The sequence below is a fragment of the Perna viridis genome, chromosome 10, assembly GCF_037379345.1.
Source record: "Perna viridis isolate PV_CMFRI_1.1 ecotype Kerala chromosome 10, ASM3737934v1, whole genome shotgun sequence".
In the NCBI taxonomy this organism is placed as follows: Eukaryota; Metazoa; Mollusca; class Bivalvia; order Mytilida; family Mytilidae; genus Perna; species Perna viridis.
This window is the reverse complement of record NC_142454.1, coordinates 23,419,332-23,446,438: the sequence shown is the minus strand read 5'-3', so window position 1 is coordinate 23,446,438 and position 27,107 is coordinate 23,419,332. Positions and strand designations below refer to the sequence as shown.

Genomic DNA, 27,107 nt, shown 5'->3' with positions numbered 1-27,107 from the left:
AATGGTCTAGGGCGCTGGACTTAGTGCAGGCGGTGTTGCCATAGATGTCACAGCGGTACGAGTTCGAGTCCCGTGGAGGGAACAACCAAAAATTTGCATCGCAAATTTGACAGTTTTTTACATCGTTGGAAATTTTTTAGACCCTACTATAAGTTTACGTTATCTTCCCTGTATTAATTTGATCCGATGGAGCAGTGTAGTGAATAGAGTCGTCACATTCTGAGACGTTATATATATATATGTATATTTTGAAAGATAGATAGATAGATAGATAGATAGATAGATAGATAGATAGATAGATAGATATTATACACAATTCTGACTTAAATAGAAAAAGAGATCGTTTAAAAAAAGACACAAGGAACCACAACGTAATTTAAATTTAGTATTACTCTACTAAATAATTCCTAAACATTCTTGCAAGTAGACTTGATGCATAACGAACAATTACTATGGTTTTTAGACGATACCACATTTCACTACTGCAATATGAACATCAGTTTTATACTCAATTTTGGACACTTTGTGGGGAATATAACATGGTGCTGCTAAGAGCATTGCCCACCGAACATTTTAAGATTCTGTCAACTGTCAGTTGATTGCATATAATGTTTTAATTTATTCAATGTTATAGGGTGATCTTTGTAGCCCAAAGATCTCTGTACTACGGATTTCGGAAGCACAGCATTTTTGTACAGTACCTGCTCCGATTAGTAAATTAAAGTTCTTTTCAAGATTTGGTTCGTTCAAATGAAAATACTGACGTACAAATGAATTGAGCGATCATCCATAAGCTAATATAACAGAACAGCAAGCATAACAGTCCCAGGTTATTGGAAAGTGATTCCTCAGCGATCAGGCAACGATTGTGTGGATAAGTTCAAGGACTTTACATCATACTTTGAGAAGACATTTTACGCCATGATACTAGTTATAGGTTCATTACCCTTTACTTAGAAAACTAATTAGTATTTCTTTTTTTTGTTAGCTACAGATTGTTGGCTTGTTGGAATAGATGATTACTGGCAATTAACTTGTTTTATATGCTACTCTGCATTTTAGGTATTTTTGCATCTCCTTCAAATATAAAAAGTTCTTTAAAGTCTACTATTTCCTATTATTGTCAAAAGTCAAAGTCATTATTTAGTTTTGGAAGCTTACCAGTATCAAACTGTCCTGTTTTTGGCAGGTCAGATTAGTCAGTGAAGAGTATTTTACACTCATATTTTTCAGAGTTTTGAGAAATCCTTTTAAATATAAGCCTACAAAATTGGCATGTTACGTTTACGAATTACAAACGTTTTCGAACAAACTTTATCCACATTTATACATGTATAAATACAATTCATGGACTTATAATGGTAGAATTATGTAGTCCTATGTCATCCAATATATTGACACACTCGATATTAGTACAACAAAAAATAACGTTATAAAGTAGGCTATATCAAAGTTATAATTGTGAAACTTGCATTAAATGACAGCATGCAGAGAAAACCTTTTTGATTTCAAGATATTTTGAATTTGATTGATTGTTTATAATTCAGAAGACTTGTAAAACAGTAGTTTGTTCATTGCTCGATGAATTATGCTGTTCCATTAATATAGTTAGTACAATCAAGTGTAAAATATGCAAATTTCTCTATTGTGAACGAAGGTAACAAATCAAGATTAACGAGATTATAATGGTGTAAAATCAGTCAGGGTTCAGTCAAATCATGGACAATATGAGACCAAGGACCTTTTTCTTAATTATAAAACATTGCTAAGTTGTTATGACTCAATAAACAACAAATTTCCGTAAGGTAATTTAACTCTTCGAAAACATTATGGTTTTGTGGACAAATCATTACGATATCTATTGCAAACTAAACACTCGTTGATACACATTAATTAGCATTTTTTCTATAAAAAAAAAAAAAAAAAAAAAAAAAAAAAAAAAAAAAAAAACATGTTTGATTTTGAACGATAGATACCTACCAACTGTTGTTTCGTCAACAAACAAAGAAGCTAATGCTCGGGAAACTTTGGATAGCGTAAATTAATTTTAACCAAATCTATTTATAAAGTCTAGTGAGCATTTGGTATCATTCTTCTTTTTTTTTGTTTTCACACCGACTAATCACCCCTTTTCAAAGTTAAGAAACATAATATAAAGGTAATTTTAGTTTTATTTTTCCTTGCTTAAGACAACTAAATCTTTGCTCAGGCGTACGAGCAACTTGAAATCATATTAACACCACTGTACCGGCAATTCAGTGTAACTATGCAGGACAATGGCAGGAAAATGGGCCTAATTACCCTTTCAAACAAAGTATTTTTAAATAAACGATTATTTTTGCAACATTAAATTTCTGTAAGGCTTGTAAACATCAGTGTTTTTCTTTCTATTATATCGAGTACCACGAAACGATGTGAGCTCTATCTAAAAACATATACCACACTTTCCTGAAAAATTCAACATATAACATGTAAGTAATAAAAAGTCCTTACAGAGAATATGTATCACTTCCTTTAACAAAACAAACAAAAACGAACTTCCTGATTACTTCACCCTTCCAAATAATTTTTTTTTAAGTTGGGGGATATCTATATTGATATAGGTTTGTTTTTTTTCTGTTTAACTCTCAATAGCTGTTCAAAATTCTAACCCGTCTTGGAAAATAAGTTACCATTGTATCATCAAAATCGAAACATAGCTTATATATATATATATATATATATATATATATATATATATATATATATATATATATATATATATATATATATATATATATATATATATATATATATATAAATATATATATATATATTAATCGTCTAAATAATAGTCAACAATCACTCTTACGGGGTGATGGATCGTTAAAAACGATGCGATACATAACAATAAATTAAATAAACGTCTAAATATGTTTAACATCACCAGAAGATGGTAAAATTTAAATTGAATATATCGGATAACAGATATCCTTCCTCAGCATAAAAATCATGAGTTTTATGCTGAGGAAGGATATCTGTTATCCGAAATATTCTTTTGGCTTCGTTTTATTTATCTTTATCAATCATTGAGCGTTTCTTTATTCTTGCGTTTTTATACTAGATGATTTGGTAATTAATTACATATTGTACAAAATTATCTTTAATCAGATATGACTGTAATCAAGACAAATTCAACAAACACACTTCTAACTATTCGTATTTTCATTTACCGGTTGAAGGACAGGATTTCGTTTGGTGTCAATCCTGTTCTCGCTTTTGTTTTCTGACTACAATGAAGAAACTGTTTTAGCAGTGGGGTCTTTATTGACATCTTCAATACCGTCCAATTAGTAATATGATATAGGCTTTCCCATAAGTGTAAGGCCTTCCACGTAGGTTAGGCTAAACAGGTAATTGTTGTTGACTTTGTGATATGACTAGGGGTAACCTGTAAAAGAACGGAGTTGAATAGTTCGTATTATTTATCCCTGAATATATTCATGTCTGTTACAGTTTTACGTCAACTAAGATTGATTTTTCTTCATAATTTAACAAAACTGTAAGATACCAGCTATAAATATGCTATGTTGTTAAAGATATGGAACTAAAGAGGATCATCGCTTCTTTCTCTTGGTATTAAAGGTTAACTTACTATCCCATTTGTTCAATTTGAGCAAAGAAATTGTGATAAACTAACTTACTATCAGACTCCAATTAGGCCGACAGTGCTATTAAAGTCAAAGGGAAAATTTGCATTGACTGCCATTATCAAAATTTCAGCCTTACAATGTCATAAGAACCTAGTCTTATTAGCATATTTATATTGACTTTGTTTCATCGTCGAAGCCAAGGTAATTACAAAATTAAATATACCACAAACAATATAAACTGCAAGCGGTTGATTGCAAATCTTCACGGGCTTGATTGAGGCACTATGACGCCCTTACATATGAGAAGTTGTATAGTCAGCTATCTTTGCATTTAATAAAAAAACATGTCCTGTCTGGTGTATAAACGAGATGACAATATAAAAAAAACCTTTTATTTGATGAAGATTGGTGTAATTATCTTATTGACCAGGCAAACAAAGTGGTATTAGGATGTGTACAACGATTTGTACAAAATTCAATCTCATTTAAAATCTACAACTTTCATCACCACGTAATATAGATCCTGTGTACGCGGTTTTTGTTGTTGGTTTTGTTTTTTTGTTTTGTTTTTTTTGTTTATTTTGTTATTGTTTTTGTTTTTGCTTGTTTTTTGTTTTTTGTTTCAGATACTGTACTTCTCTTCATTTCCACTTTCAAAAATCATCACTTCGAGACATTTTCTCTCTGTACGTCCTAGATTAGTATTTAACCCGGCCTTTGTATACACAAAAGTACATTACGCGAAAAATGCGTCGGTGGATTCTCTTCTTCCCCTGTTCAGACTTCAACATCGTGAATAGAAAGCTATCAAGCTAGCAAAGTGATAGGTAGTAAATCCGAAAGCGGATGTTATCTTTGTAGAGGATACTGAATAGATATAAGCATAATTGGAGTAATGATACTTCTCCTTAGATAAACTTAACTTATCATGAATTCCATATTTAATTATTGTTTTAACCGCTCCGCTGTTACCTTTAGCATTTTACTTTACCTATAAAAAAAACAGGAAACATCATTTCCTAAATACCAAGGGCAAGTGTTTGGCAAATGTCCGACATAGCAAAGCATTGTATTTTTAAATTGCCAAATGTAATGATAATTACAGTTTATCGCTACTCCCCCAATTATTTGGTAAATCACTTAACGCTTACAGTAATCGTTTTAGCAATTTTATACGTTAATAAACGTTTGGGTTAAGTTAAAGAATGCAATTGGAATGCAACAAAAGCGAAGAAAAAACACATCTGAATGGCTGAATGACAAATTCCTCGTCTTTTATCGTTTCCTTGCTTTTCTGTATTAGACGATTTTTGTAAGCTGCTTCAATATTTCTTAGAGATTTGACAATCTATTAAGGAGGTAGACCTGTGGTAAGGGACATTATCGTGAAATAAGTGATGGGTTTATATCATATTCAATTTCACTAAAGCCTATTAAGCTTTCATTTGACACAGAATGAAATCGATCCAAGTTACCTTTTATGCTTACATGAGATTGATGTAAAATGCTTAATACAAATGTTCCAATGATTTGTACGAGTTGTGTCCCTTACCTTTGGTCTGCTTTCTTAAGGACATACATAATTTACAATCAAACAATCGACCCGTCACCTTATGCATAGATCAGGTTTTGTTGTGCCTTGCAAGAAAATAATTGTAAGCTCACATTGTGCATTTTCATACGAATACGAAAACATATTTGATTATGAACAACTCAAAGTTAACTGTGGGCTGCTGTTTTAAATAATAATTTGTTGCACGTTCATTTAAGATCTGTTTATGTATAAAAATGTTACTTTGTAATAATTTGTTATCAAATGCAAAACCTAATACTCTACCTAAACTATTGAAATGTTCGGTTCGAGTCATATGAATTAGTTTCCTTCGCGCAACTACAGTATAATAAATGCCATAAAGGGGATGAATAGTTCTTGTTAAATTTAAAGTGTTCATAAATATCTTTTCAGACTAAGTCGGTCATCTGTAGCAGATTGATCAGAGTACATTGAATCGCATTAAATTGTTAAAACAACTCCTTAACAAGAGTTTATCGATCACAGTTTCATTTAGGTCAATGTATAAGAACTAATTGTGTTCGGGTCAAGCCTCTTCTATGTCTGTAGCATCGCTTCAAATCGTAAGCATCTTATCTCCAATGATCTTATCATTTTGGCTTAAAGTAAAGATTTAGTGCTTGCATCAATACAGGACTTAATGTGCAGATGTTATAGATCTCAATTCTCAGATTTGACCAGGTTGTTTTATCTTTTGCATTAGGGCCGTGAGTCATCAATGAAAATATTTGATTTTGATGTTGTAGATGAGATAATATGACGCAGGTGAAACCCAAAACGATCCTTATAAAATTGCTACATTGAATTAAAATAGGTTATTTCGTAATTATATTACAAAATTGTTCTTATGATATATTTTTTATGGAGATTTATTTCTCACACCTTTTATTTTCCGAGCCTATATGATATCTGAGAAGTTCTAGTTACAAAAGTCAATCTTAAATCTTTAAATAAGATTAATCTAGTTTGTAAGTTGCATACATGTACATGTTTTGCTTTTTATTTCAATTTCATTTATTTTGATTGAATATTGAATATTTTATTATTATCAGACGTGGATTGAAATAGCATTTAAACATTTATTTACTGTGAGTTAATATGCAATCGACACAATTTCTTTGCTGTATATATGCTGTATATATATATCTACACTCCAATACTACACTTGCCTTTAAGGCAAGCCATTTCTAAACATATTCAATCAATAATTGTCTTAATGATTTATTGCTTGGTGTGTTCGTAACTGAAAAAAATAACACTACTTAATTATTATGCTGATCTTGGTTAGGCTGTAATTTAATTACGCTTTAAATTGGTCAGGTTTTTAATCGATCAGGCTTAAAACTGGTTAGGTTTTGAGTTAAATTGGTTTCATATTGCGTTATCGAAAAAAGACTTGGATTTTACTAATTACATTACATATTTTTTTACTTGTATTTTCATTTGTTTGTTTTTTTCGGTTTTTTTTTTTTGGTTTTTTTTTGGTGTGTGTGTTTGTTTGTTTTTTATTTATTTTATTTATGAGAGCATAACGATAGTATATAGAAGAAAAAGTTTATTTTTACCGACGAAAAAACTAAATGCATTTAAACAGTCCTTGATTGGTAGAAACTTTTCATTTACGCCCTATATCATAACCCATTTTTTATTCCCTATTCACAAGTTTACCTGTCTTCCTCATTCTTCATGGCCACATACAAAATTCACATTTTATATCCCTATTTCCCTTTTTTCATCACCCCATATACAAAAGAATGGAAGGTTTCACCAAAAAAACTACTGTACATGTAAGTAGATTTTAAAAGGCTTTGCGTTCATTCTTACATCTTCCTTATCATTGTTTCTATGTAATAATAATCAAATTAGCATAGTTGATGGAACCTTACACGACAAATTGTCAGAATCATAAACTAGGACAAACATTAACGCAGACATATTTATATGCGTATATGAGGTATTTGATTGAATTCTTAAAAACCCTAGAAGTACAGCGCATTTTTTCTTCTATTGCCTATATATTTACAAAAACACTTTGCGGAAGTTACACTTGTGTCAATCGAGTTATCTTTGGTAGTAAATCAGCAAATTCTACCAGTGTTCTGCCGATTGTTATAAGTATATATTTTTATGAAATTTTATGTCATTTGTTGCCTTTCATCATTTTGATATATAAGCTGTGTTTTTTTGTCATACGTTTTTCCCCATTCTATATATTGGTTATTTCCATTAATGACATGTATTTGAAACATGAATATTTTGCATTGTTGAAGCAAAATAGTTTCGTTATAGATTAAGAGAACAAACTAAAATAACTGCTTGCCTCGAGAACTAGTTCTGTCGAGATAAATTTGCATAACTTTTTCACATACCACAAAATTGGTCATTATCTTGTTGGAAGAAAGAATTTTAGAAAATTAACAAGTTTTTATTGCGCATCTTAACCTACAGGAATGTTAAGTTTGTCTTATTCAAGTTCGGTAGTTATTTTTTATATGGGTGCTGTCAGCCATTACCCATTAAGATTACATGATTCAAACAGAAAACCTAATTTTAGATTACCTTGATTTATATTTAATTCGGCAGAAATAACGGCATATGAATAAAGTTTCTTTAATGAAATAGTGCCATGGAGTATGTACAATATCTAGTCAATACAACTAAGTGTTAATCCTAAGATTTTTACTCCCAAGAGAAATTAAAAACGATGGCATCTTTTTGAACAGTTAATATGGACATGTCAAATAATAAGCATATGCAAAACCGATCAGAAGGAAAAAATGGGACAAGATGCGTCGACTTTAAATTTCAAAAATAATACTAAAGAGTAGCATTTTTCTTCAATATTTTTAGAAATACATTGCAAAAGTTTTTATGATGTCATTTTTTTATTTTCAAAGTGTGTCTATCAGATGATAAAATGATAACGTATTCAAGACATTAGAAAGGTATTTTATATTTAGACTATTTCAAATCTTTATAGCGCTTAAGAGCTTTCTGTATATAAATACTGACATTTTAATCTAACAGGTCTTCATGCCAACCAAAATACAATAACGTTTGAAATTTATTCAAAGTGACAATGAGAATATAAGCTATCTGATGTGTAGTGTAAAATTTATTCTTTTCATTCAGTTAACTTCCTAACCTATTGACCAAATTTTACGACAAATTTGATGACTTCTCATTCGGAATTGTCATCTTTCCTTTCATCTGTGGCAACATCCCGTCAGTACCTGCGTATGGAGTGTTCATATCGCAACTCATACGTTAGGCCAGAGCTTGCCGAAACTACGCAGACTTTTTGTATCGCGCTAGAACTCTAACAAATAGGCTTCTAGAACAGGGTTATGTTGCTACATGATTGAACTCGTCACTACAGAAGCTTTATGGTCGTCATCATGAACTCGTGGATCGTTATGGTGTATCCATCTGCACCATGAAAACTGATTTATTCAACGGGTCATAGTTTTCCTTTCTTCATTTGTCTACCCCGGACTTGACCTTTTATGAGCAACTCGGTGGGTGTTTCTAGAAAAGCAGAGGACGATTACCCTACCGGTGCACCTGGTTCATGCTCCAAGTTTTCAATTGAGTCCGAGTTGCTCATAAAAAGTCAAGTTCGGGTTATACGAAGGAGGAAGGGAAATTTAGACACGTTGTTCCAGAAGCTATCTCATGAAGAGTGCATATGGAAAATTCTAATGACATGTTAAATCAGTAAAACAATGTGTTCCTACGATAAGTTTTAGATGCACTTTAATAATCATAGAAATCAGGTCAGTATATAAAACAAATCACAAGTCTAAAGCATTACCAAAATTATAAAATATGTGCGTTATGTAGTTTACAGTTGGTGTTAATCCGAGTTTTCTTCTTAGCCTTTCAAATCTGAAGCACAATACACAAAAATGATTTTGATAACAAGTATGGAAACGTTACTTCGACTTCACTGTATCTGAAATAAACTATAATCAGACGTGAGGTGTTTGTTAATGAGGTAATAAAGTTTTATGGGGATCAAGGATATAGCACACAGAAATATCGGAAGTTCATAAATGGGAATTTTAAGTAAATCATGGAGTTGAATACATAATTCTTTGTCTTGATCATCATTAAATCTTTTCGATTGTCTTGTTTTGGATTTTTCTTGTTCTTCCAATATATTTGCATTTCTTAACACATTTGTGTGTGTTTTACGAATATACTTTAATACTTAAGTAGTGCATTCTAAACTTATAGCCAGTCATTTTATTTTAATTGATCATCCATTATATAAAAAGACAACTGCAATATTTGTAAATCGGCTTAATAAAGTCCCCTTTTTAAGCAACAGAAAATGAATAACCAATTTTGAATGCTTTTCAATATATCGTCGCTTAAAAGATGGCAAACAAAGATATGACGGTTTACCGCGTCGAAATTTTCGGGTAAAACAACACATGAAATTTCCTGGAAAATATCAATTAAGAAACTCAATTAGCATATTCAGAATTGCGCGGGAAACCCTCGCCCTCTAACAATTTCTAAAGCTCGTATTAATAAGTATGATATATCATGCAATGTACATTTATTGTATATGTATAATATATATCATATATTTAGATTTAAATATAACTTATTAGTATAAACATTATAAATGCTTGTTTAAACTCTATATTGTCTACCCTATATCGCATACCCTATATTACACCATAGACCTATATCGCATACCTTATATCACATTATATACCTTTATCGCAGGCCTTTTTATCGCACCCTTTGCAGACCAAACTTGAATTATGGTTAAAATATATGATATAATGGTTATGACATGTTAAAATCTGCATAAAATGGGGTGATATAGGACTCTCGGGTTGATGCATTATGTGATACAGATTTTGACATATATACAATATATATCCTTATATTAACATACCATGTTGATTCTCGCCGTGCATGCTATATATCTACATAGTAATGTAGTAGCAAGATAGTAGAGTTGCCTCACCCCTTTAGACTTCTTATATGTATAATATATTTGGTTTGGCTGTATTTGTATACTGTTACAGATCCTCTATTGTCAGAGGTTGTCCTATTCAGTTGCATCATGTGCTAATGTTTGCGCTCAAGATTTACTTACGAGGAAGTATCACTCGGTTAACGAAAGCTATATTTTATATAGATAAGTTGGCCGAGTGGCCTAGAGGGTTGGACTTAGTGCAATCGTGTTGCCATAGATATATGTGTGTGTGTGTGTATTTACATAAAAATGTCGTCTAAAATGTTTTTACTCCGTATATCTGTTGTTTTGTTATTGATTTAATTTATCACTGTTTACCGTTGGTTTGCTTTAATGATGGAAACATAAAAAAGAAAAAAACAAACTATTAAGTTGAAGATTTATGTACTTTATATCGAAAATTATTTGTCAAACTGGAAACTTTAAGCGAATAGCCGTAAAATATTGGCAGAAAGTCAGTGTCCTGTAAATACATTAAGCTTTTTTTCTAAAAGCTTTTTTATGTGGTAAAAAGCTTATTAATCATCTCATGAACATTAAATTCAAATCTCAGATAGGTCCAATCTCAAATGTTTGATATACTGTGTTATTTCATATAAACCAAGTGAAAAATACATAAGATGTGATCATAGTGACATTAAACATCATTTGAATTGTTTCTTTTACACTCAGCCAAACAACTACATTGCATGTTTTAGTTTCAATAGTTTTTTTCTGACCCTTAGAACAGCAATTAACTTTAAGATTGATAATTGTTTACACACATCTTGTCTTCTTCTATTTAAGAAATGCCAGAGGTTGTGCGCTAGCTATTTACTACTTGTTGCCCAACAGTGTAGGTCAGTGCAAATTCGTTGGTACTTATTTATAAAAACCGTTGTAAAATATGACAGATATTTGATCAAAATACGGGAAGATGAATCTACCGAGCGTTAAATGATACTTAAATAAATTCATAATATGGAGTAGGCATTGTATATATGAGAGACCACAGTATTTCTTTTAACTTAGTTATATGTTTCACCGTAAATGACAAAAAGTTGTAGTAACATACATGAGCAGTACCTAGTCAGCAGAGAATGTTGAGGATTCATATTGATTTGAAATAAAATAATAAATCACCAATATATCATTTTTATTTAAATATATATTTGTGTGTCTGTTGAACCGCATATTTGTCCAATATATTGTAAGTCTTCGACACTGTAGTTGAAACGAATGTAAAAGGGGAAAATTATTAGCAATGCGACGATTTCATAATGTGAACAATGTACAATCCTATTTCCCATTTAAGACTGATATTTACACTTAAAAATCGTTTTATGGACACTTATTGTTATTTTACATAATTCTTTCCGCGACATATAACTTCCGGACAATGATTGTTTTACTCATTATACTGTACTGCACCCCATTATCTTGCACGTGCGTGTTGCCGTAGAAATCTAAACTCTCGCTATTAAATCCCGAAAGTGAAAACTGAATTGGTTACTCTCTGAAAGACTAAGACTTGTTATGTGGTCGGTAACTGCTTCTGAACAAAATGGATTTTGTTGTTGATTTGATTTGATGTATCGACTGTATCAAATATAAATGTTTTTAGAGAATAATGCATCGAAAAAATATATGACTTTAACTTACACTGCGTAAACATAAAAAAATATAAGCAAAATTTGTGAAAACGATAAAACGTAATATGTGTCATGACACAGAAACAAGAACACGGAAAACAACTTGTGTCAAGGTGATTTCCTGGTATCCGATTCTATGTTACCATCCTTTATTAATAGTGCGACATCTTTATTTGCAGAAATAGGAATTTCCATTATCACGCTGATGCATTGAGGATTACTTGAGATGTCTCCCGTCGATAATTTCATTATACAATGTTTTAATTTTTATTCCATAGAGATTTAATGCATTAAAAAGGTAGAAAAAGATTCCACACAGTGTAATATAATGACAAGATTTTAAATTTTTATAGCATTGTTTAACAATGTTTATCATCCTAAAACAAATATCATCATGGATATTAAAGTTGTGTAACATAATTAAATATAAAAAAATGGTAGTTATGCTTAAATAAATATATAAAATGCATATGGAACTGGGAATTTTTTAATTATTATTTTACAATACACCGTCTTCGTTAAACATCATTTTACATTCCAGAAAAAGAAATCTTGGGCGAGCCTTTGCAGTGATCTACTTCTTACCCTACCGGTGCACCTGGTCCATGCTACTAGTGTTTAGTGGAGTACGTGTTGCTTATTTGCTTTTGTTACTTTGTATGTATTATTTTATTTACTTAAAGTTTGTTGTGTATGTCTGTTTTCCATGTTTGGCCTATGTCCCTGGATTGCTCTCTTTTGATTTCCTCTAGAACCTTGGTTCCCTTGATTATTCTCTCATCTCTTTTACCCTAACTACTGAAACCATTTAAACTATTGAAACAGTATATATTATTTATGTCCTTTGTTTACCAAAAAGGGGGTTAGAAAGAAAGTATATTACTTGATGAGTGTGATACCATGTAAATATAAATTGTGCCTTGAACCAAAGGGTCCATTTCGGGGTGTACTGTTAAAAATGTTCAGCTCTTTTCTGATAATCTTTCGCGACTTAGGAAAACCTAGGAGAACTAGGATTACAACGTAATTCAAATAAGAGACAATTCAGGGAAAAACAACCAGACAATAAAGAATTATACATACAACAAAAGAATATGAAATAATTCCAACATAGAAACAAACGTAAGAGTAATCAAGGGAACCAAGGTTATAGCGGTAATCAAAAGAATGTAATCCAGGGACAAAGACCAGACATGGAAAACAGACATACGCAACAAAGAAAATAAAGCAACTTAAATCATACATACAAAGTAACAAAAGCAAATGAGCAACTTGAACTCCACTAAATACTGGGAGCATGGACCAGGTACACCGGTAGGATAAGCGTCCTTTGCTTTTCTAGAAACACCCGCTGCGTTGCTCATAAAAAGTCAAGTCCGGGGTAGACAAACGAGGAAAGGAAAACTATGAGATGAATAAATCAGTTTTCATGGTGCAGATGGATACCCCATAACTATTCACGAGTTCATGATGACGACCAAAAAACTTCTGTAGCAACATAACCTTGTTCCAAAAGCCTATTTGTAAGAGTTCTAGCGCGAAGTAAATGAGCAACCCAGACAACAACAAAAAACCGGAAGCATGATAGACATTTGGACTTACTTTTAAATGACTCGTGATCGTCAAATACAATACGTATTTTAATAACAAGCATAACAAGTGTATCAAACAATTGCGATTAAGAATGTGAAGAGCCATTTGCTTCGGATTAACGAAAATGCTGACAATGTTTTTCTCCAATATCAATATTAATATAAACTCGCTTTGTTTTATATTATATACTTGAAAGACCTAAGTTGGGGAAAATGTTGAATTTAACCATCTTACTGTACATATAAAAGAAAAGCCTTTAACAAACTGTGTTTAGATCTAGAACGCAGCCCATTTTTAAACTTCAACTTTTAATCAAACTCTACTTAAAATAATACAGTTCTAAAATTTGATTACCTAGAATAGTTATATTACAGGTAAAAAAATTGGCAGATTTACTTACCTAACTCTTTCATCAGCATTTGAAGACGTTTGTAGGTTATTTTTGAAATAATTCAGCAATATGTTATAATCAATCAGCAGTGCACAAACATTTGCCAGTTTATCATCTGTATATTTCTTTTATTACATCAATATTTAATGTCTATGTAGCCAAGATATCGTTTAATGTTTTTATTTTGCATCGGGAAGAGTCGTCAAGTTTTTCGAAGACTTAATATGCTGCAGCTGTGTTCAATTTGGCTTTATATTTGATTGTTGTAAATGTTTCTTTAACAAAATCGTTTCGTTTTTACTGAAACGTAAGATAGATTTGACCTTCTCCATTTACCTTTTCGAAGGTCTTGGTAAGCTTATTCCCTGTCTACAAAACCAGTTACGTATGGCGTCTATATATGAGAATGAACATTCTTAGATGTTGAAGATATAAATAAATATAAATAGAGTTTTTGTATATTTAGTTTTGTTATGTTTTGTTTTTTTCTTGTTTTGTTTTTGTTTTTGTTTTTTTTTTTTTGTGAATGCCGAATCTGTTTGTCTACTTATCAATGTGTGTTATAGAATATATAGACATGATTCCGTTTGTATTACACGGGTCATTGAATTGATTGCGTCCACGTCCTACTCAAATCCATTTCAGCTTAAATATCTATATAAATCTATCGTTGTAAGCAATGACAAGATTTAACCGTGACATGTCGCATCAACCTAAATAGGATTTCTTTTCAGTGTTTTACGTCAATTTTGAATAACTGTTTGTTTATTGTCTGCTACTTGCTCATGACAAAACATTCAAAATTTAAATGTTTACACTATTTGAAGAAGAGGTTGATATTATAATCTTGTAAATGTGTAAATAAATTCAAGTTGATTTTTTTAATTATCGAAATAGCACAGGAAGACATATTCAAGCATAATACCAATGACTGCACTTTACAAGGCTGGCGAAGTTTTACAAGTAATCAAACAAATTTACTTTGTACATGTATTTTTTTCACAAATTTCCAACAAATTGTTTAGGCGTATCAATCTCTGCTTGATTGTTAGAGACTATTTTGTTTTTAAGTAGTAGTCTTTGTGAGAATCATGCAAATTCTGCAATATATAATACACCTTAAAAAAGGCTACATATTTTTTAGTTATGTTATTAGTTACTTTATAGGTCTATATGATGAAATGTAGAATTATTAATCCCAACCTGTCTGTTCTTAGGAGATAATACACATTGAAAAGCTAAAAGTTTTATCTTTATTTTAGTGTCATTTACAGAGTTATCTCCCTTAGTTTTGAATTTTACAGTACATTCTATGTAATTTTTATTTCCTATGAGCACAGGTTATATGAAAAACCACAAGTTAATTTATGTTTATTATAACATTTTAAACAAAATATCAAAAATAAAAATATGTAGGCTTCCCAACCATCAATCGCATTTTGTATGATTCTTAGCTGGAGTGATACTTTTAAAAAAGCCCGAAACGTGGCTATAGAAAATACATAAATAGGATATTCATGCTTTGGCCGGTATTACTCTTGATTGTAAGTCCTTATCAGAATTAATATCCACATTACTTTATGGATCTTTCAAACAATAACTATGTAAAATAATGATCAATTGCCATTATTAATTAAAGATACTATAAGTATGCGAAATTTATTGTGTTAAAATTGATTGAATTGCATATTCGAGATAATATTTTGCTTTAGAGCTTGATGGTAAGTTATGAGGAAGTTAAATATAGCTCAACATATTGTTACGATATAAAATTTATTTTTTTTCTTTTCATTTAATATAGTTTAAAAGTTTCAAACACAAAGTTCTTCGAACTTTATGCTACAGTAATGGTTAATTTAAAACACAAGGCATCTGATTAAGATCTGGGATATGCTGAAATTATATCACCTACATCATTTGAAAAATGCTCTAGTAAACATTATTAAAACTAATATTGAAAATAATGTAAATGAAAAGAATAAATTGAGTCGTTTTCTTTCAACAAAAAAACATAGAGAATATACTGTTCTCTGATTGCCAGAACCCAGTAATAAATTAAGAGTAGATAAAACGAAGCTATCGTTAATGGGCCATTATATTATTCTCCAAACTTATGAAAAGGTTATGAAAACGTATTTTACATCACCGTCATCTTTTAATTTGGCACTCTATATATCTTTTACAACTACTCCCTCTTGCTTTTGAAGTGTTTTCATGTTATTTTTGAAATCACTAATTACACCGTAGCGCAATCAATCACCTTTTGCAATGCATTTACATCATGTTACCTCCTGCTTATCAGTATTGAGTTTATTGCATCAAGTTGAATTATTTTGGCATCTGCAATTCCAATCATAACTTCACTGGGTATCAATAGGGTTGCATTTAGATTTGTGCCTTTGATTTGTTTTAAATGGGAAATATAATGCAATTTGAAGGTTAGTCAATTTTTTCTTGGAATTTCTTTGTTTAAATAATTTCTTTTTAATGGTATTTGCCCTTCTATACCGTTTTAGTGTGTCTAGTAATAGGTTTAAATTGTGTTGACCTTGAGCTAGAGGAAATTCAATTTACTATTTACATCTTACTCTGTGTGTATGGAGAATTTAGTATTGGATGATGTTTAATAAGAGTTTCTTTGATTTGATTGTTATGCTGGTGAAGAAAGAGTAATCAAGGGAACCAATGTTATAGCGGTAATCAAAAGAATGTAATCCAAGGACAAAGACCAGACATGGAAAAAAGACATACACAACAAAGAACATAGAGTAACTAAAATCATACAAAGTAACACAAGTAAATGAGCAACTCGGACTCCACTGAAAACTGGGAGCATGGACCAGGTGCACCGGTAGGGTAAGCGTCCTCTGCTTTTCTAGAAAGGTTACGTATTGAAACAAGTCTGCTGCATATCAAAATTTGCAATATATATGATTTGTATTTTTGTATTTTATTTCAAACTCAATTTTTCCATTATGTACGCAGAGAATCATCCAAATACTTGCTGATTAGAACAACCCTGTTTATTGATTAGATATGTTATATTTTTCGAAGAGATGCTAGAGACATCGTCCATGAAATATTAAGTGTATAATAATATTATAGAATGTGATAAAAATGGTATATTAGCAGTGATCGAAATCAAGCTTGACTTAATTCATAGGATAGTGCTGATAAATTATATTCAGTCATTTTCAGCAGTAGGTGTTCAATGCTTCGTTCACTTTATCTGTACTTAATGTATTGCAATTATACGGAATTAAATTTAATTGTTGGACTATTAAGGTATTTAAATGTAATTCCAGGATTTTATCAAACCCATGAGAAACAATTTTAATTTTTTTGGGATGTTTTATAAAAGCTGGTAAGTTATAAATTTTATGCAATTATCACGATTAATTTCAAAAAGAACAATGGTTGGAGTACATGTCTGCACAAGAGTACAGAGATTTTTTTTTTATTTATTTATTTTTGATATTTTTGCTTTTGCTTTTGGTTTTGTAAGTTTCCTCTTTCTTCTTTTATTTTGTGGTTTTTGTTTGTTTTGTTTTATTTTGCTATGATTGTCCTTTTGATTTACTTTTAATATACACGACATATAGCCTCATTTTGTTGCTTAGATAGACCGGCAAATGTGATAAACAGTACAAGTCAATATCTTGTGGTTACTATAAATCTATATTATGATGAGAAAAACCGCAAAGCAGTAAATCTCTTATATCATTTTACCATCGGTTGTTGACATTGCTTTATGAAATAAGTTACGGTTATAACTATTAATCGGGACAATTCTAAGTCAAATAAAAGCCCGGATGAACTGGTCTACTAACGAGTTACTCAGAGTTTTAAAAAAATCATGAATTTGATGTAATATTATTCGTTCGTGCTATATGCTTTAATATCATCTTTTCTCAACCAATGTATGCGTGTTCATTTATTCTGCTATTTAATTGATCTTTAACAACCCTAAAGATGTAGCCTTAAAATAAACATGTTTTACAAAACTAACTCATGTAGATTATCATAGGCACATATCATCAGCCAGGAATGACGTTAAGCAAAATAAGAACAGGTATATTGAACTGACAACAATCAATACATAGACTATAAATTGGAACGCACACAGAAAAATATCAAAATGATCATTAGTAGATGTATTACTATTTGTCGTATTTATTTACGAAATAATTTTAACGTAAGTCGTGATGTCATAAGATAATTCTTATAATGATGTCTCGTCTAACGTGATCATTCACTTTTTTTTCAAGTTCGTAAATTAAACGATACGACCAAGACTGTCAAACATTTGCAACATAGATCATCTGCATCGGTTGAATGAGCAACCTTTTTCATTTCTAGAAACAAGCTAATAAATTGCAGTAAAGTCTTAAGAACACGGCAGCAGGAGTTCCTTTAAATAATTGAGTTAACATAACACTTGTTGACACTACATCTTATTTACTTATGAAGGTATACACGATATTGGAAGTCCGTGATACAGGTTTGCTAACATCATATTTGACAATATTGGAAAAATCTATGAAATGTACCAAATAAAATTCATCCGGAATGTGTATGTCAAAAAGTTAGATGGATCAAATTAGATGTTCTGTTTTTGCTGACCCTTATTTCATATTTGTTGCAATTGACTGTGTTAACAATACACGTTAAGACTATCTGAATGAACATGATTGCATCTTCTTCCGAGTTACATTGGTTTGTTTAATCTATGGCCGATTATTTGTTCAATATTATAAGATGGATAATGGTGATTTCAGCAAAAATTGTTATATTAATTTTGTAAATACAATCTGCATATACGTATGATGGCAATGATGAGCTCAGTAGAAATATCACATTCAGAACGTTACTTAACGAGCAGCTGCTTAGTATATTTCTTTAATTAAGACGGTAATTATAATTCTCAAAACTTCAAATTTTGAGAAGATTAATAAGGATAACAACAAAATAACCGAAAACTAATCCGATCATTAGGTTCCACAAAATCGGAGCAGCTGATAATGGCCCCGGCATATAAAACGAAATGATAGGTTCAACTAGGTTTTATAGCGCGCTAAACCTCCCGCTTCCATTAAGGTTCATTATGATACTCAACTACTCGTCAAGTAAAGTTCGAACCACTATATTTTTTTTGAAATGGCATCTTTACAACTAAACCAGTACTGCAATAGTTATGTTACTTTCAATGCTTACATCATGAAGCGTCTACTTTATTTAATTATTCAATCCAATAATTAAAATGGGAAAGCGTCTGAGATACTTTCTTATTTCATTAACTTGTTAATGTCCTCTAAATATCATAAAACGTAAATTTCCTAACGCAATAGAAATTATCGCTTTTAGAAGCACTCTAGCTGAGAATCATTTTTTTTTATATTTTGTTTAAAATGCTAAAGTAAATTTAAAATATCATAAAGATTTCCATCAAGCCCTTGTTAATAAGAGATATATATATTATATAGAATGTACTGAAAGGGAAATAACTCTGTAAATGACACTATAATACAATAGAAAGCACTGGATTTTCAATGCGTTTCATCTCCCAAGAACAGACGGTATGGAATGAATAATTATACATATATAATTCATCATATCGACTTTTAAGAGTAATAAAGGGAACCAAGGTTATAGCGATAATCAAAAGAATGTAATCCAGGGACAAAGACTACACATGGAAAACAGACATACACAACAAAGAACATAAAGTAACAAAAATCATACAAAGTAACACAAATCAATGAGCAACTCGGACTCCACTAAAAACTGGGAGCATGAACCAGGTGCACCGGTAGGGTAAGCGTCCTCTGCTTTTCTAGAAACACCCGCCGCGTTGCTCACAAAAAGTCAAGTCCGGGGTAGACAAACAAGGAAAGGAAAACTATGACCCGTTGAATAAATCAGTTTTCATGGTGCTGATGGATACACCATAACGATCTAGCGCGATACAAAAAGTCTGCGTAGTTTCGGTAAAGCAAGCTCTGGCATAACGTATGAGTTGTGATATGAACACTCCATGCGCAGGAGCCGAAGGGATGTTGCCACAGATGAAAGGAAAGTGGACAATTCTGAATGAAAAGTCATCAAGTTCGTCGTAAAGTGTGGTCAATAGGTTGCCTTTACCATCGATTTCTAAGTGTAGGTCAAGATATGAGGCTGACTTCACAGTGTCTGTAGTATCCTTTATCTCAAGTTCTTTTGGGTAGATGCGATGTACCAAATCCCCGAAATTGGATTGTTTAAAGATTATACGTCATCTATATAGCGGAAACTGAATCAAACTTGACACCTAAAATGAAAATGTGAAGCTTTTTTTCCTTTAATTTTTTTTTTTTTTTTTTTTTTTTTTTGGGGGGGGGGGAAACACATATTACAGAATTTGCATAATTCTTAGAAAAACTGCTACTTAAGTAATATCGTCGACCAGACCGGCTAAAATTTACTTTCCAGTGTGTTAGGACAAGCTTCTGTTGTCTGGAAGAAAAACCTTTGCCTCGCAGTTCCAGAGTTAAACAAAAACCTCGACTCAACCTAGTTGAGTTTTATACTTCATTTTTTTCCTATTCAATTGCATTGCTTAATAAGTATGAACACACCACGAGTCTTGTGTTGGGCGATGAATTTCGTGCATTGAAGAACACTTAGCCTATTTACAATCACTTTTATTACTGATTGTTTTTATGTTTGTTAGAAATAATTGCTCTTTTAATATTTGGTGGCCTTTAAAATGATTTATATTTTCTACAGATTTTGTTAGAGTTAACATATCATACCTCCCGTCAGCAAACTATTATACTTTAAAGCACTAATAGTTAAGTAGAACTCCAGCTAAGAGCCATGCAAAATATGATTCATGGGTGGAAAGCGTATATATTTGTATTTTTGATATTTTGTTTAAATTGCTATAGTAGACAGAAATTAACATTCGATTTTTTCATATAACCTGTGTTCTTAGGAGATAAACATTATATAGAATGCATTGTATGCTTAAAAATTAAGGGAGATAACTCTTCAAATGACACTCAAATTCAATAAAATATATTGGATTTTCAATATTTATTATCTCTTCAGTGCAGGCAGATTTGAATGAATAATAAAACATTTCATAATATGGACCCATGAAACAACTTAATTACAAAAATAAAAATATGTAGCATTTTTGAAAGTGTATCACATTTTCCAGATTTTGCATGATTCTTACAGAGACAGCTACCTAATTACAGGCATACAGGGATATACTTTGCCATGTTTCATTGACAAAGACTTTACATTGGTCTTTGTCAATGGAACATGGCAAGATATATCCCTATTTTCTCTCTATGATATGTCATTTACTTCTTAGTATTCATAGTGTTCGCAAAAAAGCACTTATCATACACATTTGTTAAGGTATAATGGGTTTTTTTTTAATATGTTGCAAGGAAAAAGGCAGTTCTGACATCATATCTGCCAATTTGAAATAAAGTCGAAAATAAATGAATGTGGATATCAAATTATGCAAACGAAAGTAAGTTTAATCCTTTTTATATCTAATTGTAGAAGAGATGTCAATATTGACTTTTTTCCTATGCTTTTTTTTCATAATCTTTGTGTGCGTGTGTTTGTGTTTGTTCATGTTTTATTTTGTTCTTTTTTGTTTTGGTTTTTGTTTTTTTTATGTTTTGTTTTATATTTCTTGTTGTTTCTTTTGTTGTTGTTTTTTTAATCCGTCACATTCCTTTTACATAAATGTAATCTTTATTGTAGACCAATATTTAACTTAACTCTATGACGATGGATTCATCTCCAGAGGAAACAGTTGTAGAATTAGAACAGGTGTTTGTTTTTGCTCCTGATGGCAGTACCTCTGATTTGCAGTCAACTCCATCACCCCAACCCCCATACAATAAAGACTTAAATTTCAATAAATCGAATCCCATGATGCATCAGCTAAAACAAAATGGTCGTCTTTATCTATCGCCATCAGACAACTCTGTCGATTCTGTTGGACAGTTAAAAAAGAGAGGATATTTATCCCCGTTAGACATACGAGAGGATGAGGGAGGAGGGCGTAGGAGGCATAAAAGTGAAGGCTCGGTCCAGATATCGCCGTGCAGACCTGACAACTTGACACCAAACAAAAAGAATTCAATGTATGAGAGCAGGAGTACAATCAGTGGAGTAAGATTTGACGACTGTTTTATAGGTACGTTAAGATCCTAATGTATCATACTTATAGTGCATGTAGAAGAGGTATCTCTTCTGAATAATACACAAAAGTAATGTATCACACTAGACGCAGACGAGATTGATATATTTTCAAGGTATAGTATTTCGTTTTAGCACCTTTTTACTGCAAACAGTATATGGTATATGTTATTTGCACATACGATTTGATAATATTGTTTCCAGTCAAGGGGGTTGCATGTATATAATGTATAATGAGGTTTGGAAAAATATCGGATGGAAAAATGTATAGCCGGTTCATAATTCCCCGAATCATTGTGTAGGAGAAAAGAAAGTAAGGAATAGTCCAAAATAACACAAAACCTGGTTTAATACACCATTCCTAACGTAGAGGTAAACGTTCAATAACAAATCTCGAATTTTGTATGAAGTATAATATATTTTGGATGTGACAAAATGCTTTAAAAATATTTAAAGAAAATGCTAAGCAGCGTACTGATATTTTTTGAACTTTTGACATTTTGCATTTTTTTATAATATTCAGCCTCCACTTTATTAAACAAAACAAAAACTTATGTAATAAGTACGTAAAAAGCAGGCCTTAATAAAGTTTTAGGACATTGTTAGTTGCGTTTCTTAAAATTAATTTACTATTTAAACTAATCATTAATGTAAAACCAGAAACTTATCAGAAAAAAATAACTGTAGGCATGTTTTTTTTAGATGAAAATGGCCAAACCTTAATGTATGCAAGGCATGAGGTGAGTAACGAATAACAGATAAAGCCATTTTTAACGATGCATTACTTTATTTGTATCCTTTATCAGCTCCCTTCCTGGGAAACATGGCTTAAATTGTTATCTACCAATGTCTTTGAATTTCTTTAAACCATTTTTTTACGCAGAAATTATGATTACCGAAATTTACGCATGTAAATAATATGACTTGCTCTAATTCTATAATTCTGAAATACAGAAATACATTATATCGTCTTTATAAATTGACCTTTCAGAAAGTTCCACTAAAGGATTTCTCTATGGAATGTAGAGCAACGAAAGATATTAAGAAATTTCTTGATCATTGTGCATTGATATTGGATCTCAATAAAATTAGTCTCGACGAGATAATTGAAGACATCCTGAAGAAAATTCTTGAAATGAACGAAACGAAAACAAGTCTCGATCACACAAAGGGAGATAATTTCAGTCTTGATCTAGCCAAATCTGCTTTATTTACCAGAGATCAGGGTTAGTAATTACTTTTGTAATTGATTTTTCTGAGACAATCTTTCTAATCGCAAAGAAGGAAAGAACTAATTTCAATTCATATGTACCGCTTTATATCCTTGTTAGTACCTTAATGAATATTTTTTGTGTATTATACTATTAATGCAAATTAACTATTCTAAAGGAATTTACTGAATTAAAAAAAGAAAAACATTTATTCGGTAGAATTTCGAGATACAATTGTATTATATGTAAAAAAGATGACTTTAAAATCAGATTTTGTTTACATCTATGATATCTACATCTATGTTAATAGATTCTCTAAACCATATAAATTACATTATCTCACGTTTCAAATTATCTACATATCTTAAATATATGTCGAAGTCAAACTTAGTATAAAACTAACTATTATGTGTAAATTCAATTAGAAGCGTTAAATCTTCAGAGTCATTTTTAGATATGTTCAGCTCTCATCACAAAAGGATGGCTTACCGTAAAAAAAAATGAAACACAAAAGAAATTAAATCAGTCAAGGAAAAAAATAAAAAAGTAACACGAAACAATTAACAAAATATGGACAAACCAGGGGCGGTTCCTGACACTTTGAAGAGAAAGGGTGCCGGTCGTGGTTCTAGAAAAAGGAGACGTGATATGACTTCATTTACCATTTTTTTTTCAATTTTACATATGAAAATGAAAAATTTTCAAACAGAAAGATGGGTTCCTACCCCCTGCACCCCTAGATCCGTCACTGCAAACCATATTTCAATAAGTAGAAAACATCTGCTTTCCTTTTGAATAACGGTAAGGATTTTTTTCCTATTCGTGTTTGTAACATATTGTACAAAATGGCATGCGATGAAAGATTTATACCACATTATTTTTTTTATTAAACAAAAACGGTTTTATTATCCTTTTTGGTAAAAGAAACAACAAAAATTCAGTAATCAGGTCATAAATATAAAGGTACAAAAAGTTTTATTTTAACCTTCTTCGATAATATCATTTCGTGTTTAAATCCCGCGGCATTTTTTGCGCCTGTCACAAGTCAGGAATGTCTTGCTTCTGTATGTTCCTTCAATTTTAGTTTATTTCAATGTTGAAGAAGTATATAGGGGCGACCTTTTCGCTGTGCCTGTGTATTATGTTGATGAGGGGCCAGCTGCAGCCTGCTCTATGTTGTAAAGGTTTCCTCATCGTTCATTCAAGACCCATGGAAGGCCTTTAGCTGATATTTTCATCCCGGTGGGGTTGTCTCTTTGAAATGTTCACCATATCCATTATTTTTATATTAACAAGAATTGTCTAAGGTTCTTACAGTATAATCTTCAATTTTGCAGTACATATGCTAAGTAGAACATTGCAATGTACCAGCGTATCAGAAGGTGGAGGCTTTGATTATGACCAAAACTGGATTTGTGCAATGTAAGTATTCTAACGTAGCAAGGTGTGATCTCCCCTAAACGCGGTCTGAAAGAGGTTCAGTTTGTACATAATCATAAAAAAAATATAATAACCTAATGCACATGGAGTTTGATAAATTATACAAGATTGAAACGAAGAAAATTACAAAATTATATCGAATTCAAAATCTTGTCGATAAATAAAACAAGAATATATAATACATGTTTATTTGATGCGTATATTATATTTAAGTAGCTGTCTTTGCAAGAATCGTGCAAAATCTTAAAAATGTGACACACCCCCAAAAAGCTACATATTTTTATTTTTGTAATTAAATTGTTTTATGGGTCTATACTATGAAATGTGTACTTATTCATTCAAATCTGCCTGCTCTTATGGGATAATCAACATTGAAAATCCAGTAGAGTCTATTGTATTTGAATGTCATTTACAGTTACAGTGTTATCTCTCTAAATTTTGAATTCTACAGTGCATTCTATACAATTTTTATCTCCCATGAGCACGGGTTATACGAAAAACCAAATGTTAATTTCTGTTTACTAAAGCATTTTAAACAAAATATCAAAAATAAAAATATGTAGGCTTTCCAAGCATGAATCACATTTTGCATGATTCTAAGCTGGGGTGCAACTTAATTTTTACATTTATCCAACTGGAGAGTGCCCCTACATTATCATGTAGACAACAAAACGAAGTTACAGCAGTGAGGAGTATATATATTTATGCGCAAATATTATCACACATTTTTTGGGACTTAAATACGAATTCGTTCATAGATTATTTCACAATTTGGGAAATTGAACCATTTTCAGTAAATATTTTGTTTAAGTAGCAATTTAAATACAAAATTCATATTTTCCCAGAATACTTAACTCATCCTAAGTGTATGATCTTCTTAGATCATGGCAAATTCTTAATTTTTGATTTATCGCATTGATTTCACAGAAAGTATTATATACCATATTTAAGTCATAAATTAATAATATGATAGACCGTAGGGTTTCGTATATTGCAGGGCAAGCATCCCATCAATTCATTCCAGACATGTTGGAATAGCAAGGCTGAAATATCCTGCCAACCTTGGGATAAGTAGCCAAGAAATCTATTTTGTCATCGTGATACTTACACCAATAAAAGAGGTATAAACACTCTAAATGTGATATTTTGTTTTTGACTTTTTTAGGAGGATCGAGAGTGAAACAATGCTACTCCATAAGAGCATGCAACTAGGAACAGGGCCTTTGATATTTTAAACCGGTTTTATTGATTTGTACTATTTCAATTAATTAATCTCATTTTTCTCTCGAATGACCAAATGTACAAGTTTTGCGATACGGGCCTTGCTGCAATCCGAAAACTGGACGAGCACTTTTGTGTCTGCGAAATCTTGTCCTAACTGGCCATACCTTGTGCAAATCGTTTTTTATCTATATAGTACATGTTGCAAATTTTTTTTTAATCACCTTATTCATAAAATACTTTGATAGGCTCTTTAAAAGATATCAACGTTATTGAATTGATCATTGTTCAAGTGTACACAAAAAGTCCAAATTTTCAGTTTTTTTTTTTTTTTTTTTTATTTCAGAAAGGAACAAAGAATGAGCTTGAGACCGGAAGATCCTTTGCTACATTGTTCTCTGACGTCTATTTCCGGCTCCAGTTACTAGGGGCAAATTCTGAGGAAGAATTCAAAAAGCTCCTAAAAGATCAGGCAAAAGATCTAGCTGAACGACAAAGATTGTCTGTTCTGAAAATGCCATTTTCAACTGAAAAACATTCAGATGTTGTAAGTTTAAATTTGTTTTATTTGTGAATTTTGTACGAGAAAGCTAAATATAAAAAGGCAAATATGAAATACCAATTCATTTTTTCTGCACTATTTGCTTTTTTCTACTTAACAGTGGAAACTTGGTAAGGTGAAATTTCGATTCATTGGCAGGCATCAAAACAATATTCGGAGCACGCTATTCAGGCTGATCTGGAATATAGCCATTAGTTTCAATTTACTATATGGCATTAGATTAAAACTTACGATAGACATAATTTGTATACAGCAATAGATTATGATTTTTTTATTATATAAATGAAGGATTTACGAGTAATGTTTATAGAATAACTCATTTGATACGACTATCTACCATTGACGTTACTCAAACACATTATAAAAAAAATAAATTTCTAAGAATGAATTGTACTTCACAGACTATCTATGATGTATAAAAGTACAGAGCATATTCATAGCAGACATATAGCTCTACTCTAAACATAAAGTACAGTCAGATCTCTACAGATTATATTCCTTTTCCGCTTTAATCCAGTGTATATCCTTTTGAAGTTATTTCCGAACCGACAGCCAAGTTGACCAAAACAGTAATGATCATTGTTACACAATGGATATAATCACATTGTTTTAACCTAATTATCAGTAACGTAATATAAATTGTCTTTCA

General features: G+C 31.3%; 1 protein-coding gene across 6 annotated transcripts in view; it reads left to right on the top strand.

Annotated features, from left to right (window-relative positions):
* Positions 1-27,107, top strand: part of LOC148605032 (solute carrier family 4 member 11-like) — a 43,778-nt gene that overhangs the window by 5,276 nt on the left and 11,395 nt on the right. For 2 of the 6 annotated variants that reach the window (XM_088548268.1, XM_088548262.1), the window contains exons 1-7: positions 16,119-16,257; positions 21,584-22,022; positions 22,727-22,764; positions 23,016-23,250; positions 24,573-24,657; positions 25,673-25,796; positions 26,243-26,443. In XM_088548268.1, the coding sequence (XP_088404394.1) occupies positions 21,605-22,022; positions 22,727-22,764; positions 23,016-23,250; positions 24,573-24,657; positions 25,673-25,796; positions 26,243-26,443 (1,101 nt within the window). In that variant the 5' untranslated portion in view covers positions 16,119-16,257; positions 21,584-21,604. The other 4 variants (XM_088548267.1, XM_088548266.1, XM_088548265.1 and 1 more) reach the window with 4 other exon arrangements.